The sequence below is a fragment of the Rana temporaria genome, chromosome 5 (genome assembly GCF_905171775.1).
Source record: "Rana temporaria chromosome 5, aRanTem1.1, whole genome shotgun sequence".
Lineage (NCBI taxonomy): Eukaryota > Metazoa > Chordata > Amphibia > Anura > Ranidae > Rana > Rana temporaria.
Genome location: NC_053493.1, coordinates 186,121,063 through 186,142,012, shown reverse-complemented (window position 1 = coordinate 186,142,012; position 20,950 = coordinate 186,121,063). Strand labels below are relative to the sequence as shown.

The 20,950-nt window shown below is 46.0% G+C and overlaps 1 protein-coding gene across 2 annotated transcripts in view; it reads right to left on the bottom strand.

Annotated features, from left to right (window-relative positions):
• The window catches only part of LOC120940528 (polypeptide N-acetylgalactosaminyltransferase 12-like), a 276,779-nt gene that overhangs the window by 50,576 nt on the left and 205,253 nt on the right, over positions 1–20,950 (bottom strand). For both annotated transcript variants that reach the window (XM_040353447.1, XM_040353446.1), the window contains exon 5: positions 16,095–16,212. In XM_040353447.1, coding sequence (XP_040209381.1) covers positions 16,095–16,212 — 118 coding nt within the window. The remainder of the gene's footprint in view (positions 1–16,094; positions 16,213–20,950) is intronic.

The following is a 20,950-nucleotide window of genomic DNA, read 5'->3' as shown; positions in this document are numbered from 1 at the left end:
ACCCCTCTGGTGGGTGTCACCCTCCATAGGAACGCCACCGCTTTTTGGATTAGTTATTGCTTTGTGTCATGTGACACTGTAAGCCTGCTAATAGACCCTGTCCCTTCCACAGCCAATTTCTGCAGCAGCTGGAGCCTAAAACACATCCCTCTGTAGACTTTCTGCACATTATGTAACTTCCTTCACAGCTCTGATGGTGGGTGGGATTGAATACATCCTTCGATTACGCCCAGTTACACCTACAGGAAGAGTCTAAACCTCCCCAATCCCGCCTCACAGATCACAGCATTATTCAAAAAGCAAACCCCTTCATATACACCAGGGATATGCAATTAGCGGACCTCCAGCTTTTGCAGAACTACAAATCCAATGAGGTATAGCAAGACTAACATCTAAGCTGTTTAAAACTTACAAAAACATCGCTCCAGTGTGAAGGTTGAGATTTGACGAAGCACGACTCTATTGTCAGTTCATATTTGCATTTATTTTGAACTTTAGTAATTAATTAAATTGGTGTTTATATGGACATTATTCTACACTTGTTGCGCCCTTTGTACCTTTCTTTCACATAAATGGTCATTTAGGACTTAGATAAATGATCCATGACCAAGACGTGTATTATGAAGGACCAACAGCAAAGACTTGTACATGGTAACGCCATGTTCCACGGCAAGAGCGAAATAGTACGGAGCACTGACTGCAGCTGCACTGAAGAATAAAGAATTCCTGTATATTAGGGGTTCTTTTTAATCCAGGCTCCAAATGAGAAAATTTTTACCATACTGGGACCCAGGACGGGACAATGGGTGGGCGAGAGGGTTAGCTGCCCTGGGCGCAATGGTTTCTTGTAGGGATGGGGGGCACCTTCCTTCTGTTACAAGGCTGACAGGAGTAGTGACAACAGCAGTAATTTTGAAAGCAAATGACTGCTGGGTGTAGGATACCCTAATCTTGCACATCATGAATGGGGGAGGGCAGGCCCGTCGCTACAGGACAGGCAAAACAAACAATTGCTTGGGGCCCGAGCTGGCTTGGGGCCCCCAACTTCCCCTTCCCAGGCTGTAGCATGGCCGCGCTCCTCCTCCTTGAGTCCTGTCAGTCTGGCCAGGTACCGCGCGTGGTACAGGTGATTCAGTTTCCTGTTCCCGGCCGGACTGACAGGAAGTGCACACTGAGTGCACCGAACTGACAAGAGGAAGAGGAGCTTGGCCATGCTACAGCGGCAGCCTACAGGGAAGAAGGGGAGGTGAGAATAGAAAAATATAGGCACTAGGGAGGGGGGGAGGAGCAAGAACATGGGTGTAAAAAATTAGTGTAGCGCTAATGTAGGCTTTGCGCGCGGTGGGGGTGATTGGGGACCCCCATTTTGCTTGGGGCCCACAAATTCCTTTACAACAGCCCTGCTGACAGCCACAAGCATGACACCCAGAGGCAGAGGCATAGGCATGATGGGACCTGTAGTTTTTCAACAGCTGGAGGTCCGCTAATTGCATATCCCTAATATACACACAGCCTGCTCTGAAAGCTAGCTGTGCTTATTATGGGAGGGATTGAATAGATAGCCCTGGTTCACACTAGCATGACATGAAAGTCACGTGACTTCCAGTGCGAATATCATCCCTATGCAACTTTGATAGATCAATGTTTTTTTTAATCATCATCATCATCATCTCTCCTCATTGGTCATTCTTGCTACCTAAAAACTTCCTCCCAAGCACACATTCTTTTTACACCTCAGCGTAGCAAATATGCATTTTCCCGCTTGTGGTTTCTTGCACGTTTTTCAAGCATAAACATGCACTTAAATGTGCTGCCTTACATGCGACAAATGCCCCAAGGTAGCACTAGAACATCATGCCCATGGGGTGGTATAGGGCAGGTTGGAGTGGCACGGGGCAGGTTGAGGGGCATAGGGAAAGTTAGGGTGGCATAGGGCAAGTTAGGGTGACACAGGGAAGGTTGGGGTGGTAAAGGGCAGGTTAGGATGGCACAGGGCAAGTTGGGGTGGTATAGGGCAAGTTAGGGTGGCACAGGGCAGGTTGGGGTGGTGTAGGGCAAGTTAGTGTGGCATAGGGCAGGCTGGGGTGGTATATGACAGATTGGGGGTGGTATAGGGCAAGTTAGGGTGGCACAGGACAGGTTGGGGTTGTATAGGGAAAGTTAGTGTGGTATAGGGCAAGTTAGGGTGGCACAGGACAGGTTGGGGTTGTAGGGGGAAAGTTAGTGTGGTATAGGGCAAGTTAGGGTGGCACAGGGCAGGTTGGGGTGGTATAAGGCAAGTTACTGTGGTGTATGGCAGGCTGGGGTGGTATATGACAGATTGGGGGTGGTATAGGGCAAGTTAGGGTGGCACAGGACAGGTTGGGGTTGTATAGGGCAAGTTAGTGTGGTATAGGGCAAGTTAGGGTAGTATAAGGCAAGTTATTGTGGCATATGGCAGGCTGGGGTGGCAAATGGCAGGTTGGGGTGGTATAGGGAAAGTTAGGGTGGCACAGGGCAAGTTAGGACTCTATGTAGTGACACTGCAGTAACTTACAGCATGCTTCATGCCTGTGTTTCCTCAGATATGGCAACCCGTCATAAAGTGACGTTTCATCGCCACCATCTTGCTACACCCCACACTCGTCCATAGTAAGGATGCAGTAATAAGGGGGTAAGTGGGCATCTTATTACACCACCAGAGTTTTGTATTTTACACCGTTTTTTTTAACAGTAAAATGAGCTTATATAGTGAAATACAGTACTTAGAACTGCGTCTTACTGTTTAGATGTTGAATTTTTGTAAAGCTGTGACAAGCATGCTCATCTCACAGGTTTGTCAATCTCATAGAAGTTTGCACAGAGTCACACAGAGTTCTAAGCACTGTATTTCACTATCTAAGCTCATTTTACGGTTATAAAAATGTGTATGATGCAAAACTCTGGTGGGTGTAACAAGATGTCCGCTTACTCCCTTCTTAGTGTATCCTTACTATGGATGAGTGTGGGGTGTAGCAAGATGGTGGCGACAAAACTTCACTTTCATTGCACATGCATACGGGTTGCCTAATCTGATAAAACACCTGCAGATGAACACCCAGGCAGGTAGGCAGGGCTTCTGTGTGCTCACCTCTATCTCCTTGAGCTGCAGGATCAGCCATAGTGAAGGAGTCTGTGGAAGGAGTGGAGGAGGCAGCCACACCCCAGCTCCGCCCACAAACTCAGGCTCACTCTGGGATATTAGCCTGACTGAGCGAGGAGTGTTACAGACAGCCTCCCCTGCTGTCCTGCTTTCTTCGCTGTAGGCAAAAAAAAGAGATTTTTAATACAGCTTACCTGTAAAATCTTTTTCTTGGAGTACATCACGGGACACAGAGCAGCATATTCATTACTATATGGGTTATATGGAGTACCTTCAGGTGCAGTGCAATCTCAAAAACAGGAAGTGCCCCTCCCTATATAACCCCCTCCCATAGGAGGAGTACCTCAGTTTTGTAGCAAGCAGTATGCCTCCCAAAATGGTCCCCAAAAGAGGGGTGGGAGCTCTGTGTCCCGTGATGTACTCCAAGAAAAAGATTTTACAGGTAAGCTGTATTAAAAATCTCTTTTTCTTTATCGTACATCACGGGACACAGAGCAGCATATTCATTACTATATGGGATGTCCCAAAGCAATGCTTACAATGAGGGGAGGGAGAACATCTTCCCAAGACAAAAGGATTTAATTTAGAGATATACTCAAATCATAATAAATCCAACTTAGTTGAGAAAAATAATTTTTAAATTTAACTCAAAAGGGAGCCCCCGGAATCCGAGGGTCTCAAACTGCAGCCTGCAGCACTGCCTGCCCAAAGGCTGTATCAGTATTCCTTCTTACGTCCAACTGGTAGAATTTTGTAAACGTGTGGACTGAAGACCAGGTTACCGCCTTGCAAACTTGAGCCATAGAGATCTGGTGGTGTGCTGCCCAGGAGGCGCCCATGGCCCTAGTAGAATGAGCCTTTAATGATAACGGAGGAGGCAACCCTTTCAAGCCGTAGGCCTGAGTGATTAACTGTTTAATCCACCTCGAGATGGTGGATTTTGCAGCTGCCTGCCCCTTCTTGGGCCCATCCGGTAAAATGAACAACACATCTGTTTTCCGGATCTTCTCTGTAGCTTTAAGATAGGCCTTCATGGCCCTGACAATATCCAAGGTATGCAGCAACCCTTCCTGTCTGGAAGTAGGTTTAGGAAAGAAGGATGGTAATACCAAATCCTGGTTTAGATGAAAACTGGATATAACCTTTGGTAGGAAGGAAGGATGAGGGCGGAGAACGACCCTGTCCTTATGAAAAATAAGATATGGTTCCTTACAGGATAAGGCTGCCAGTTCCGATACTCTTCTGGCGGAAACTATGGCGACCAAAAATACTAACTTCCTTGTCAGTAAAACCAAAGGAATTTCAGCCAACGGCTCAAAAGGTTGTTTCTGTAATCTTGACAGAACAAGATTTAAATCCCACGGACAAAGCGGGGATTTAACTGGAGGATTAATACGTAAGACCCCCTGCATGAAGGTCTTAACCAGCGAGTGGGTGGCCAGCGGCCGCTGAAACCACACTGACAAAGCTGAAATCTGTCCTTTGATAGTGCTTAATGCCACTCCTTTATCCACTCCTAGCTGGAGAAAACTTAATACTCTATCGATGGTAAACTTGCGAGAAAGCCATCGATTGGACTCACACCAACCTACATAGGCCTTCCAGACCCTGTAATAAATCACCCTAGAGACCGGTTTTCTGGCTCTGATTAGGGTAGAGATTACCTTCTGAGACAGACCTCTACCCTTGAGAATCAGGGATTCAGCTTCCAGGCCGTCAAATTTAGATGCCGTAAGGCAGGGTGGAGGATCGGACCTTGCGATAGCAGGTCTGGCCTTAGAGGAAGAGTCCAAGGGTCTCCCACTACCATCTTTAGGATTAGTGAATACCATGCCCTTCTGGGCCATGCTGGAGCTACCAGGATGACTGGTATGTGCTCCACCCTGATCCTTCACAGCAGGCGGGGTAGTAACTGGAGCGGGGGAAACGCATAAAGAAGTTTGAACTGATGCCAAGGGCAAACCAGCGCATCGGTTCCGCAGGCCATCGGATCCCTTGAGCGGGATATGAACCTGTCTAGCTTCTTGTTGAGTCTTGATGCCATGACATCCATGTCCGGCACTCCCCATCTTTGGCAGAGTGTCTGAAAGACTTGTGGATGTAGAGACCATTCCCCCGGCCACAGAGTCTGGCGACTTAAGAAGTCCGCCTGAAGGTTGTCCACTCCTGGAATGAATATTGCCGATATGCAGGGCACATGAGCCTCTGCCCACAGGAGAATCAAGCTCACCTCTCTCTGAGCGGCTTGACTCTTGGTTCCCCCTTGGTGATTTATGTATGCCACGGCCGTGGCATTGTCTGATTGAATTCTCACCGGGAACCCCTGCAATTTGGACGTCCAAGCCCTGAGGGCTAGTCGAGCAGCTCTGAGTTCCAAGATGTTGATGGGCAACTGCTTCTCTGGCTTTGCCCAAGTACCTTGGCGAGTGCAACCATCCAAAATTGCTCCCCAGCCCGTCAGGCTGGCATCTGTGGTTACTATCTTCCAAGCCACTGGGCTGAAAGACTTCCCCTTCAGTAGATTCTGAGGGTCTAACCACCAACACAGACTTTGTCGGACTCTTGATGAGAGCGGCAAAGGGATATCCAAGGCCTGTGGCCTCCTGCTTCATGCTGACAGGATGGCTGCCTGCAGGATGCGAGTGTGGCTCTGGGCGTACGGTACCGCCTCGAATGTGGCCACCATCTTGCCTAGTAACCGCATACATAGGCGAACCGTTGGTTCTTTCTTGCTTAGAACCAGTAGGATTAATTCCTTGATGGCTTTGACCTTTATCAGAGGTAGAAACACCCTTTGTTGTGCTGTGTCTAACCTCATGCCGAGATATTCCAACTGCCTTGTGGGCTGGAATGCTGATTTTTCTCGATTTAGGACCCAGCCGAACCTCTCGAGGTACTGGACCGTGAGGGCCACTGCTCGTTCCAAGCCAGGAAACGAGTGATCTATGACTAGGAGGTCGTCCAGGTACGCTAGGATTGTGACCCCTTGGATCCTTAGCTTGGCTAGGATTGGAGCTAGGACCTTCGTGAACACCCGGGGGGCCGTAGCCAACCCAAAGGGAAGCGCCACGAATTGGAAGTGACGCGAAGCCACCATAAAGCGTAGAAATCTTTGATGTGGCTGATAAATTGGAACATGAAGGTAGGCATCCTTTATGTCTATGGATGCCATGAAGTCGTTCTTCTGGAGTGTGGCAGCTGCTGACCGCACGGATTCCATCCGAAATGAGCGGACCTTTAGGTATGCATTTACCATCTTTAAGTCCAAAATTGGCCTGACATCCCCGTTGGGCTTTGGGATGATGAATAGGTTGGAGTAGAAACCCAGCCCCTGTTCTAGGACTGGTACCTCTACTATTACTTCCTGGGAGAGTAGATGATTTAATGCCGTCATTAATGCGGCTCCCTTCTCCGGATCGTTTGGTACCCTTGACTCCTGGAAATGAGGAGGAGGAAACCTTAGGAAGTCTAGTTTGTAGCCCGTAGCCACGGAAGACCGTACCCATCTGTCGGGAATGCTGGCCTCCCAAACCTCTGCAAAGAGACGCAGTCCTCCCCCCACCTTCATGGGTGGGGGCGCCCCTTCATAAGGCCGGCTTGGGGGCTGGTTTTGCTGGCTTGCGAAACCACTGCTTCTTGCCTCCGGCGGCCTGTCCCTGCGACTTGTTATTAAAGTTTGATCTTGCAGGAGGCCGTCGATACTGTTTGGTATTGGAGGGCCCCTGCCCAGGGGAGTACTGTCGTTTAAACGCAGGCCCCTGAAACTTTTTCTTGGTAGGCAAAAGAGTACTTTTGCCGCTTGAAATGGTCTGAATGTATTTATCCAGGTCTTCTCCGAAGAGTCGTCCTCCATGGAAGGGGAACCCTACCAGGAGCTTCTTGCATGGGGGCTCTGCCTCCCAGCTCTTTAACCATAAGAGCCTTCTCATATGGATAAGGGATAACGATAAACGTGACGCTTGCTGGATAGAATCCTTAATCGCATCTACCGTAAAGCGTATGGCCCTAGGGACATCCGAAAATTCTTCTGCCTGCTGGGCAGGAATAAGTTTAAGCATCTAAAGTGAAGAGTGCAAATGAAAGGCCTATTATTGCACTGCCGGCGCTTAGTGTTGCAACAACACCTTTAAAGTGACTGTGTGTAAAGTGGCATATAGTTTAACCAGATAAAGTGTGAGAGAACACCTCTAAAAGTGAGAGAGGTGTCGTCTAATAAGCAGCTGTTAAAATAAACAGGGAAGCCCCATTTAAAGTAATGGTAGTAGGTATCTTAAATGTGTGAACAAACAGTTCAAAAGATAAACAGCGCTAGTGAGATGATATATCAACTCAAAACTAAAAGAATAGATAGCCCAGTGGATCCAGTTGGTGTAAAGGTAGTGGACTCCTAAGTGTCAGTGCACCAAAAACAATTCAAGAGAAAAATACCTCTGTAGCCAAACTCACCCACCAAGGGTGTGAGATTGCCACAATAGAGCGACGTTGGAGCTCTATAGGTACACCATCTGGTCCTCCAGGTATCAATACGTCAAACACAGTTCTCAGCAAGGTGTCATGAAAGACAAATAAAGAAACAAAAATAGTGCAATATTGCTTAAATGAACCTGGCTTGAGAGGGTTAACAACCTTAAGTGAGTGCCCGTACAATAAATCACTGAAAAATAAGCATAGAATACGATCACCGCCGTTTAAAATCCTCCAGGGGCCGCGCGCGTGCTGAGCAGAAGCTGTTTATGACAGGCGCTGGATCGAGGTTGGTGGATGGTGGAGCGCGGTGGAACGCAGGCTATGTCCGTATGTAGCGTCGTTGTAGCCACGCCCTGACGCGTTTCGTCACTTCCTGACTTCAACAGAGGGACGCCGGCGGGGGGGGGGGGGGTGGAAGGAGACACACACGAGGAGGCAGTTTGTCCTGTCTCCAGGAGGAAGAACCGTGGCAGCAATCGCCTGGAGGCTTTGCAGGTAAGCACAGCTCTCTTACACACACATCTCAATGCTTTACAATACTACCAGGGAGGTCACCTTTTATGGGGAATACACATAGAGTCATCCTATCTTTAAGACATGTGACTCACTTTGCCAGATGCAGCGCATAACTATAGGCATGTCCCACTGTGACACCCCCCCCCCAGAAAAACCTGCTGCGAACCAAGTTCCGCAAGTTTCCCCTCACTTACCTGCTCCATGCCGCAGGACTTTGCACAGCAAGAGGCCCAATCTTCCCCCATCTCCGTGGGGCATTGACCTTCAGGCCCTGGGTTCCTATGAAGGATCCACTGTCCTGGGCCCATATAGCACTCTGGCAACAGAAACATTACTCTAAAAAGAAAAGCATTATGGGCTATACCCCATTGGTTTGGGGTCCGGTTACTGACCACTTTAGCGCTGAGGCCCTTGGACAGAACCGGTTAGCCCACCTTAATCCCAAGGATGTGGAGGCAAGCTAAACCATGACCAACACCTAAGACACTGGCGTAAAAACTGAGGTACTCCTCCTATGGGAGGGGGTTATATAGGGAGGGGCACTTCCTGTTTTTGAGATTGCCAGTGTCCTGCACCTGAAGGTACTCCATATAACCCATATAGTAATGAATATGCTGCTCTGTGTCCCGTGATGTACGATAAAGAAAAAAAGTACAGTGTTTAGCGGTGGCCCTGGTGTCACCCCTCTGGTGGGTGTCAACCGATGCAGGCCACCCCCTTCCACACCTCCATAGTAACGCCACTGGTTAAAGGCAGCCCCCCCACATGGCTGAGTGCCCTGCTCGCTCTGCTGCAGACAAAAGTACAGTATGGTGTGTGTCACCCAGTGTGAGCCTCCCCCCCCCCCCCACACTCCCATAGCAACGCCACTACTTCTGGGTTTAAACCTCTCAAATGCCGCCTCATAGATCACAGTATTATTCAAAAAGGAAACCCCTTTACAATTGTGCCGATTCTAGGAGGGATTGAATAGATAGCCCTGGATACACTAGCACAACATGAAAGTCACGTGACTTCCAGCGCGACTATCATCCCTATGCAACTCTGATGGATCAGTGTTTTTTTTTTTTTTAACCATCATCTGTCCTCCTTGGTCATGACTAATAGATGAGAAAGAAAAAGTGCAGCGCTAAATATTGAGTGAAGGGATTCAAACAATACGGTAAGTGGTACAATTCGATGAAACAATTCAAATGGAATTGGACCCAGGAGACACTCACCAGATGATATGGTGAGTGAAAAAAAGGGGAAAAAAAATAACTGAAACAATGTAATAGTGTGGAAAGCCACTAGGAGGTGGTGTTCCTGTAGGAAATGTGTGCAACACACTAAAGTGGGTGATGTGACACCTGTAGGTGATAACAAATGGGGTGAACCAATCACAAAGTCCAAGCAAAAAATGTATATATATAGCAATCCGATATCGGACCGATATGTACAGTCTTTGAGAGATGGAATTGGTCGGAAATTCTTATGAAGGAAAAACAAAACGGCCACTCAAAAAGAACTGATGTAAGATTGTCCTCTCTGGTATGCCGATCAGACGATCAGTGTGGATGGTGAAAACCTCAGCAACGATTCACAGTGATATCCAAAAAGATAAATAAATGGATACTCTTACCAGAATATGTGGACATACACGTCAGCGACGGTATGTCGATCAGGCATGCACGAACTCCTAGGAAAAGGTGGTGTTGATGGGAAACGTTCCAATATGTCAAACTTTAATCCCCGGGAGTCGGTAGAATCCGAGCGGCAGAAAAAACAAATCTTGCAGGAGAGATTCACAACCAAATCTTGCAGAAGTTCACAAGCATAAATATGCAGTGAGCGAAGCCGTCACGGAATCATGTAAAGAAAAAAGTGACTCACATGGTGCGGTAAATCCTTAAAAAAGTCTTTTATTTAGGCATGGAAGGCAAGCAAATAAAACAGAAAACTGGATACAAAACATATAAAAAATTTGTAGATAAAAAATAGTACAAGCCGGGTCAAGGGCAAGTACAAGTGATCATGTATTTAAAAATGGCGTCTTGAGCAGGTAGCGTATGGGCTATGTACCCGACATGTTTCGAGCAAAAGAGCTCTTCAACTGGGGCATATCCCATACATGTGCCAAACGCCATCTATTTATGCCTTACAAAATGAAGCAATGATGACACCATGCCTGGAACAGCTGAGACAGCTGGGGGGGTGTAACCAATCACAGACCTCTTCATCTAATACCGCCAGCGCGGCGCGCACATGTGTCACGTGTATTACACGTCACGTCTCCGCGGTTCCCGTGGCGACGCGCGTGTGTCTTGGACTACACAGACACTGCGCCCTCAATGCGTGCAATAGTTTGTATGACTTCCTGATTGCCGCATTCCCAGCTCCATCAAGGGCGGACATGACGCGGTTATGACGCGCCAGGTGCTGTGTTATGGGCGGAAGTGACAGACGCTATGTGCTGTGCTGGGGGGCGGAAATGACACGCAACGTGCCCCGCCTGGACGCTTGGGCAACCAATGGTGGTTCACTATAGCCATACAGGAAACAGCTCTGCACACTGCATAACGTCCTTTGCTGACAGCAGTGGGCGGTATTAGATGAAGAGGTCTGTGATTGGTTACACCCCCCCCCAGCTGTCTCAGCTGTTCCAGGCATGGTGTCATCATTGCTTCATTTTGTAAGGCATAAATAGATGGCGTTTGGCACATGTATGGGATATGCCCCAGTTGAAGAGCTCTTTTGCTCGAAACATGTCGGGTACATAGCCCATGCGCTACCTGCTCAAGACGCCATTTTTAAATACGTGATCACTTGTACTTGCCCTTGACCCGGCTTGTACTATTTTTTATCTACCAATTTTTTATATGTTTTGTATCCAGTTTTCTGTTTTATTTGCTTGCCTTCCATGCCTAAATAAAAGGCTTTTTTAAGGATTTACCGCACCATGTGAGTCACTTTTTTCTTTACATGATTCCGTGACGGCTTCGCTCACTGCATATTTATGCTTGTGAACTTCTCCTGCAAGATTTGGTTGTGAATCTCTCCTGCAAGATTTGTTTTTTCTGCCGCTCGGATTCTACCGACTCCCGGGGATTAAAGTTTGACATATTGGAACGTTTCCCATCAACACCACCTTTTCCTAGGAGTTTGTGCATGCCTGATCGACATACTGTCGCTGACGTGTATGTCCACATATTCTGGTAAGAGTATCCATTTATTTATCTTTTTGGATATCACTGTGAATCGTTGCTGAGGTTTTCACCATCTACACTGATCATCTGATCGGCATACCAGAGAGGACAATCTTACATCAGTTCTTTTTGAGTGGCCGTTTTGTTTTTCCTTCATAAGAATTTCCGACCAATTCCATCTCTCAAAGACTGTACATATCGGTCCGATATCGGATTGCTATATATATACATTTTTTGCTTGGACTTTGTGATTGGTTCACCCCATTTGTTATCACCTACAGGTGTCACATCACCCACTTTAGTGTGTTGCACACATTTCCTACAGGAACACCACCTCCTAGTGGATTTCCACACTATTACATTGTTTCAGTTATATTTTTTTTCCCTTTTTTTCACTCACCATATCATCTGGTGAGTGTCTCCTGGGTCCAATTCCATTTGAATTGTTTCATCGAATTGTACCACTTACCGTATTGTTTGAATCCCTTCACTCAATATTTAGCGCTGCACTTTTTCTTTCTCACCTTTTGTACACAACATTGTTTTTTGTTGGTGCTGGCCGCTACAGGTTTCACATTATTTATGTTTAGCGCAATTTTTCCACCAATTTTCATGACTAATAGATGTGCAGATTATTGAGGCTCCATTTTAACCCCAAACGCTAGCAACACATATTCCTTAAACTCTATAAATTGACCAGGCGACACATTCCTTTTGGAGTCGAATGGCCCTGCTATGTGGGTAATGAGTGGGTAATGTGCCCCTGGATAGGCCTCTCTCACTAGTCCTAGCAGCCAGGGTGTCACACGGAACTTTGGTATAGTCTCTGCCACTGACCTTCCCAAAGGTGGAGATACGTTCGGTCCAGAATCCTCTTGCTTTAGGATTAAGCACCCGGATCTCTTCTAAAAGTAATTACTTGTGAATTCAGGAAACTGATGGGCGACAACTGCTCAGCCTTTCAGTATCAGTGTGTCATTCAATGAAGTTCAGGCCTCCCTGAGTGTACCAGCCTTGTGCTCTCCAGAACAGGTACTTCATTTGGTGGCTTCCTCCCTCTAGGACGGACAGCGCAGGACCACTCTTCTTAATGCAGACCCAGTCTGACCACTGGGCCTACCTGGCAGATCATGACTCCAGACCAACATGGTCCCAGAGCTAGGAACTCTGAACACGCACCCCCAGCCATGAGTGCCACACACACACACAGGGGTGGTGGGACGACTGCCCAGGGCAGACGAAGAAGACCCAGAACCCGCAACGTCTGTCCCTTAAATACTCTCCCCCAGCATGTACAGCGAGGCGATCAACCCCCACTGATTGGCTGCTGAGAAAGAATACCCAACACACCTTGATTTGACTGCTGCCACCCTCGGCCTGGGGTGGAACCGACACCCCAAACAATAGTGGTCACCTGCAGTACAGCCATGGCTGGAACAGAGACCCAAATTTGAAAAAAAATAGGTCAGAGGTAACTAATCCTCTGATTACCCTCTAAATTTAAAGCAGGGCCAGCAGAGAAAAACAGCTGCCCGCTACACAAGCATGACACACATTGCTACACATTTTCAAAATGCATGACAAAGCATGCATTTTCTTGCTGTGCATTTGGAAACATGCAGATGCAAACAAATGGTAATGCAATTGCACTCCACATTGCTGCAGATTTTCTAAACGCATGGCAAAGCATTCATTCTTTCTTTTTTGCAGGTTGCTGCACATTCGGAAACACATTTTCAAAACACACGGCAAAGCATGCATTTTCTTGTGAGTTGCCATGCGTTCGGAAATGCGCAGATGAGATCACAGCCTAAATGGTAATGAAAGTGCAACATGAATTGCCACGCATTTTAGAAACGCAAAGCGTGTGTTTTCTATGTGGGTTGCCATGCAAACACGCAGCTGTGAACCCAGCCTAAATGACACCATGATAGCGACGCGTGTTTTGTGGGCATTACCATGCGTTTTCTGTGCTGGTTGCGTAAGCAAGCATGCATTATTGCCATCTTAGCCCCATCGGGGCTACTTTCTGCAAAACCATTACACAGAGCAGTTAGGTAGAAGTAGAACGTTTAACTTTTTTTTAAGAATCACTTTATTTTCTGACTAAAGTTCCACTTCCTGCTTGTTGCCTATTCACCACAGAGAGGAATTGAATGAGAGTGGGGGATAACAATTCCATTCCTCCCCTTCCACCACCCACATGAAGGCCCAGAAACACCCACAGTAACCCCACTTAGACCCCCCCACATCAACTCCGACAGCTGGTACAAGCAAGTCACATAGTCCGCCCTGAAACTACAGATGCTCAAAGGATTATGGGACATATAGTATCATGACTGGAAAAGGAAGAAAACAGGAAGTCAGGGAACTTCATCCAGGAGGAGAAGTGACATCAGACACAGAAATCTGCTTTATACAGCTAAAATGATGCAAGTTACACAAAGTGACAGCGGGATTGTGATTCATTTACATGCACAATGCATATGTTTTGGGGGAGGAAAAGTTGGAGTTCTTCTTTAAACTTAAAGCGGTAATAAACTCAAAAGCAAACATATTGCATTTTACCAATTTTTAGATGCGATTGTAGCATTAGTTTTCTTTTTCAGGCTGTCTTTCTTTTATTTTTACCTGGTGATCCTTCCAGTAAGTCTGTTTTTCAACAGAACAAGCTGTCATACAGATGTAGTTAGAGAGTGCTTGACAGGGCACTGACAGGGGTGCTTACAATGGTCAGCATTTATGCAAAACCTTCATCACAAAAGGAAAAACAAATGTTGGTTTAACTGCCTAAAAAGTATTAGCCGGAGTTTAGCTTCAATGTGTTTACTGGATCTAAATCTGCTTGAGTATCCAACACTACCATCCCCTCAAATTGACAATGCTGCTTTTCAAAAGGTATCTCTGTGCTTCTTCATCCAGAGTGTAGGCACTCCAATATGGGAAGTGTGCTACTGGCAGATCACCAGGTCATAACAAAGGGGGGGGGGGGGGGGAAGAAACCTTATGTAGCCACATCTATCGACTGATGGGCTGCAACATATTACATTTTTGGTATTTGGTTTAATACCACTTTAAAGTTAAGTTGGGTTTTAACCACTTCGTTACTGAACCTGTTTTTCAGATTCAGTGTTTACGAGACTAAAACAGTTTTTTTTGCTAGAATATTACTTAAAACCCCCAAACATTATATACATATTTTTTTCTAACACCCTGGAGAATAAAATGGCAGTCATTGCAATACTTTTTGTCACACCGTATTTGCGCAGCGGTCTTACAAGCGCACTTTTTTTGGAAAAAAAACACTTTTTTGAATTAAAAAATAAGACAATAAATTTTTCCCAATTTTTTTATATATTGTGAAAGATAATGTTACGCCGAGTAAAATGATACCCAACATGTCATGCTTAAAAACGTGGCATGGCGTCAAACTTTCACCCTTAAAAATCTCGATAGGCGACGTTTAAAAAATTCTACAGGTTGCATTTTTTGAGCTACAGAGTAGGCCTAGGGCTATAATTATTGCTCTCGCTCTAACAATCGCGGCGATACCTCACTTGTGTGATTTGAACACCGTTTTCATATGCGGGCGCTACTCGCGTAAGCATTCGCTTCTGCGCGCGAGCTCGTCGGGACGGGTCGCTTTAAAAAAAAATTTTGTTTGTTTTCTTATTTATTTTTATTTATTTTATTACTTTTTACACTGAAAAAAAAAATAAAAAAAAATTTGATCACTTTTATTCCTATTATAAGGAATGTAAACATCCCTTGTAATAGAAAAAAGCATGACAGGTCCTCTTAAATATGAGATCTGGGGTCAAAAAGACCTCAGATCTCATATTTAGACTAAAATGCAAGAAAAAAAAAAAAAAATTGGAAATGTCATTTTTTCAAATGACAAAAAAAAAAAATGTTGCTTTAAGATGCTGGGCGGGACTGACGTTTTGACGTCACTTCCGCCCAGCAGAGCTATGGGGACGGGTGAAGGAGATTTTTCCTTCACTCGTAACCCCGCTCAGCTGCCGAACGGTCCCGATCTCCTCCGCCGCTACCGACGGCTACGGTAAGCGGCGGAGGGCGCGGGACAGCGGCGGGAGGGGGGGGGCCCTCTCCCGCCACCGATGACGGCGATCTCACGGCGAACCTTCCCGCCGTTATCGTGTACAGGACCGTCGGCACTAAACATGGATACCTCAGTTGTGGCAGCAGCTGCTGCCGTTACTGAGATATCCATCTTTAAAAACAGGACGTCTTTTGACTATGGGCTGGAAACCAAGTGGTTAAAGGAGTTGTAAAAGGTAAAAGTGCATTCTATGCATTAAGGTGAAAAAACATCTGCCGATTAGAGGCCCCCCGAACCACCCTTTTACTTACCTGACCCCTCGAAAGTCCTTGTTACGTTAACGCGCAGACTTCTCGGCCATCTTCCCGGCTCTGTCATTAGTTGATTGAAAGAAGTGCAGCCATTGGCTTGCGCTGCTGTCAATCACATCCAATCACGCGGCGCGCCGGGGGCGGGGACGAGTGATACAGTCGGCGGCTATGGCTGCCGGCTGTATCACGGGAGCGCGCCCGCAAAGACTCAACACCATGCAAGCTCGCTCGCATGAAAGTGTTGAGTCCTTGCGGGGGGGAGCCGAGACAGCCGCCGAGGGAACCCCAGAAGACCAGGTTCGGGGCCACTCTGTGCAAAACGAGCTGCACAGTGGAGGCAAGTATAACATGTTTGTTATTGAAAAAAAAAAAATATGACTTTAGTGATCCTTTAAGTAAATCTTGCGTAAAATATAAGGTTGACTACTTACTCTGAATGAGAATTCAAGGTTTTCTCCTCCCCATACTTCCATCCCTGTATCATAAGATCCCAGATACTCAAAGTACTTCTTACTGACCGAGAATAATCCACCAGCCATGGTTGGTGATCTAAAAAAAATTGACATGCAATAACAAATAAATATACTGCTCTAAATCTTCAGTACTTGTGAAAAATTGGCAAATGTATCTGACAGCAAGTTTAACATTTCTCAAAGGGTCAGTGTTTCCCAACCTTCAACATTCTGCACAATCTCGAGGCACCTCATGCTAAAATGTAAAAAATTAAACTATACGTTTTTCTTAATGCAGCAACACCACACACATAGGCAAAATAAATTACCTCTAATGTTGATGTTCTAAGTGTAGCGCTATCCCCGAAGGAGCCGCTGATTTGTTATTGGGATCGACAAATTGAGTTACCTTAATGTGGCGTATGGGTGTAGTTGGAGAACAAAGCAGTGAGCGAAGGTCCAGACAGTGAATAAAGGGTTTTCCAATGCTTTATTTCCTGGCCAACTTGCCCAACATCAACTTCAAATGGGAAGAAAAGGTTGATGAGGAGAAAGAGAGAACCTTGCGATATCAGGCCTGGATATGAACCGAGCAGTCCTGCTCTCAGTAGTATCAAATTGTGATTCGTCGCCACTCTTTCTGAGTGGGTGAAGTGCCCCCGGACAGACCCCTCTCACAAGCCTGGCAGCCGAGGTGTCACTTTGGATTTGCTGGGAGGAACAGATCTCTCTCACAGACCTGGCTCTAGGGCCTCTGCCGCAGGCCAATTACTTTAGGTGAGCTAAATGGATGAATGGAGCGAATCCTCCCAGTAGGTTTTAGCATAGGTCACCAGATGACAGCAAAGCGTACCCGTCAACATTCCGGTCACCAGATCCCCGATTGGTTCGTTCAAGCCCTGTTGGACAAGCTGCCTCCGGGTTCCCCTCAAGCTGACCCCCCAATCGAACAGCACCCAGCCTGGGATCCTTTCAATAGAGCCGGGGACCCAGTAAGTCACTGGAGTCCCCTTTTACCTCCGGATGAGGTTTTGTGTAGCCTGCAATTCTGGCCTGGTGGGCCGCGCTGGCAGGGTCCATGGATGCACGCACCCTAAAGGTGGATGCCGCACCTGGAACCCGGGACCCCGCGAAACTTGCCTGGCACATGACACCTGTCACAGATATACCCTCCCCCAGCATGCCCAGCGAGGGAAAAACTCCTCTAATTGGCTGCTGGGGAAAACGTACTCTGCCAGAACCCCTCTGGTGCCAACTGCTGGCCAGGGATGGTACCGCATCCCTGGAGCACAGACTGACCCAGTGGATTTTTCGGGAATGACAGAAGTCCCAATTTAGCAAATTGTGAATGGGAGCAAAATAACTCTCCCATTCCCCACTAACTTTAGCGTAGTGCCCATACTGAAAGTAAGGGGGTGCTACATAAGCAAACACACTTTAGCAGACTGGTACCAACTAGTATACCAGTGTTTCTCTTATGCCTCAGTTTCTCTCCATTACTTAGCTAATGTGCCCCCAGTGCTAATGGAAAGGAGCAGGGGACAGGCACACAAGGATAATATGCAGGTGCCCGATGTCATAGGTTGTTAGGACGCCAGCAATTATAATGGTATACAATGAAAACCTGTGACTTTGTGTAAGTAAAAGGCAAGCTTGATCAACCTGATGGCTGGTATGCAATTTTTGAGCAATTTTTAGGCATTTTGCCAAGGAACCACTGAAGAAACCGGAAGCCAACCTGATCGAGATTTCTCAGTGTAGGCTAAATATTTTTTCTGTTTCAGCAGCTGGGCTGCTTTAGATTCTAATTTTCCTAAACAAATTTCAGAAAGAGTTGTGTACACATCTTTCTTATCTTGAAGGCCTTGTTCCCACCATGGCACACCACATGCATACCCAGGATAGCCCTGTCAACAACCTGATGCCAACATTATTATTATTATTATACAGGATTTATATAGGGCCAACAGTTTGTGCAGCACTTTACAACATGGGGACAGACAGTACAGTTACAATACAATACAGGAGGGACCAGAGGGCTCCTTATAGCTTACAATCTAGAGGGTCAATTAACAAATTGGAAAGTAAATGAACATAAGAAAAATCAAAATTAATATTTGGCATAGAAAAGTTATGGCAGAAAAAGTAGATCGAGTCTGCCTATTTAAATTTTTTTTATATTTTTTTCCTGTTACCTTTATTATCTGACTATAAGTTTAGGTTTGTCCCAAGCATGTTTGAAGCCATTTACTGTTGACGGTCTCACTACCTCTGCGTAGGGTGACCACATCTCCAAACTGCCATTCAGGGCCATTTTGGGGCAGGGGCGTATGAAATCAGCGGGCCCGAGTGCAAGATCACTCCCCTAGGCATCAAGAAGAACAACAGAATGTCGCACAAATCGTGTCGTGGTGAATATTGCGCTAAATGTTGGCTTAAAGGGGGTGTTAAAGAGAGTCTGAGATGACTTATATAGTGCATAATGTGGTAATGTTAAATAGGGAATGCAGAGTGTATGGCGGTGGGTAATATGTACAGGAGAGGAGTGCGGAGTGTATAGCGGAGAGAGGAGGAAGAGGAGTGCAATACCACTTCCTGATAGTCTGTCAGCCACTGCTATACCACCTTGGTGGTGGGGCACTCCGAAGCATGCAAGGGGGCACTCTGGAGAAAGTAAGGAAGCACTCTGGGGGCACACAGATAGTACCTCCAGAGTGCCCCCTGCAGAGAGTCCTGAGGAGTGATGGCCATTAATCCATGCCAGGTGAATGTTAGGAAAAGCAGAGCACACCAACCACCTCATGGCTGCCCTATTCCACTACTGCTTGCTCTCTCCCTGCCACAGCCCTGTTAGAGGCTGCAGAGTGGTCAGAGGGGCCGCAGAGTAGTCAGAGGGACAGTAGAATGGACGGGGGGACCGTGCGGTGGAGGGGGGGACCGTGGAGTGGATGGGGTTGATGAACAGGGGGACCCTGGGAGGGACAGTGGGGTGGATAGGGGGACAGTGGGACCGTGGGGTGGACATGGGGATGGGCAGGGAGACCGTGGGATGGACAGGGGGACCGTGGGATGGACCCTGCTATACTCTGCAATACTTTACAATACCTCACAATACCCCGCAATACGCCCCCCCCCCCCTATTGCTTCTACCGACTCAACGCTACGATCAAAGACAGGATTTTTTTTTTTTTAGGCTTCCCAGCCTAGGAGGTGAGATGTGGGGTCTTATTGACCCCATATCTCACTGTAAAGAGGACCTGTCATGCCATATTCCTATTACAAGGGATGTTTACATTCCTTGTAATAGGAATAAAAGTGATCAAAATGTTTTATTTTTTGCGGAAAAACGTGTCAAACTAAAATAAAATAAAGTAAAGTAAAGTGAACAATAACATATATATAGTTTTTAAAGCGCCCCAGTTCCCGTGTGCTCGCATGCAGAAGCGAACGCACACGCAAGTCCCGCCCACATATGAAAACGGTGTTCAAGCCACACATGTGAGGTATCGCTGCGAACGTTAGAGCGAGAGCAATAATTTTGGCCCTAGACCTCCTCTGTAACTAAAAACATATAACCAGTAAAAATATTTAAAGCGTCGCCTATGGGGATTTTTAAGTAGCGAAGTTTGACGCCATTCCACGAGCGTGTGCAATTTTGAAGGGTGACATGTTGGGTATCTATTTACTCGGCGTAACTTCATCTTTCACATTATGCAAAAACATTAGGCTAACTTTACTGATTTGTTTTTTTTAAGCACAAAACTGATTTGTTTTTAAAAACACGTTAGAAAAATCGCTGCGCAAATACAGTGCGAGATAAAAAGTTGCAACGACCGCCACTGTATTCTCTAAGGTCTTTGCTAAAAAAACATATAATGTTTTGGGGTTCTATGTAATTTTCTAGAAAATAAATGATGATTTTTAAATGTAGGAGAGAAATGTCAGAATTGGCCTGGGTGCTCCAGAACGCCTGAAGGTGCTCCCTGCATGTTGTGCCTCTATGTGGCCACGCTGTGTAAAAGTCTCAGACAGGTGGTATCGCCATACTCGGGAGGAATAGCAGAATGTGTTTTGGGGTTTAATTTGTGGTATGCATATGCTGTGTGTGAGAAAAAAACTGCCAATATGAAAATTGTGAAAAAAAAATAAAAGAAAAAAAAAATCTTGATTTTGCAAAGAACTGTGGGGAAAAAATGACAACTTCAAAAAACTCACAATGCCTCTTTCTAAATACCTTGGAATGTCTTATTTCCAAAAAGGGGTCATTTGGGGGGTATTTGTATTTTTCTGGCATGTTAGGGTCTCAAGAAATTAGATCAGTACTTCAGGTGTGATCAATTTTCAGATATTGGCACCATAGCTTGTGGACTCTAACTTTCACAAAGACCAAATAATATACACCAATTTGTACTTATTTTTACCAAAGATATGTAGCAGTATAAATTTTGGCCAAAATTTACGAAGAAAAAAAATATTAATTTGCCAAATTTTATAACAGAAACAAAGAAAAATTCATATTTTTTTACAGAATTTTCAGTCTTTTTTCTCTTATAGCGCATCTCTTATAGTACAATGTTGTATGACTGAGTAATTATCATTCAAATTGTGAGAGCACCGAATGCTGAAAATTGGTCTGGTTATTAAGGGTGTTTAAGTGCCCAGTGGTCAAGTGGTTAAATAATGATAGTGTTACTTCATTTTTATATTTTCTTAAAGTAATTTTCTTATTATTTATAGCCATTTTAACTTTGGCCGTGAGCCACATAGGTTTTATTTTTAGCCTTTTAAACTTACTGCCCATGGGAATATACTTTGCAGTAAGGGGAAGGGGACCA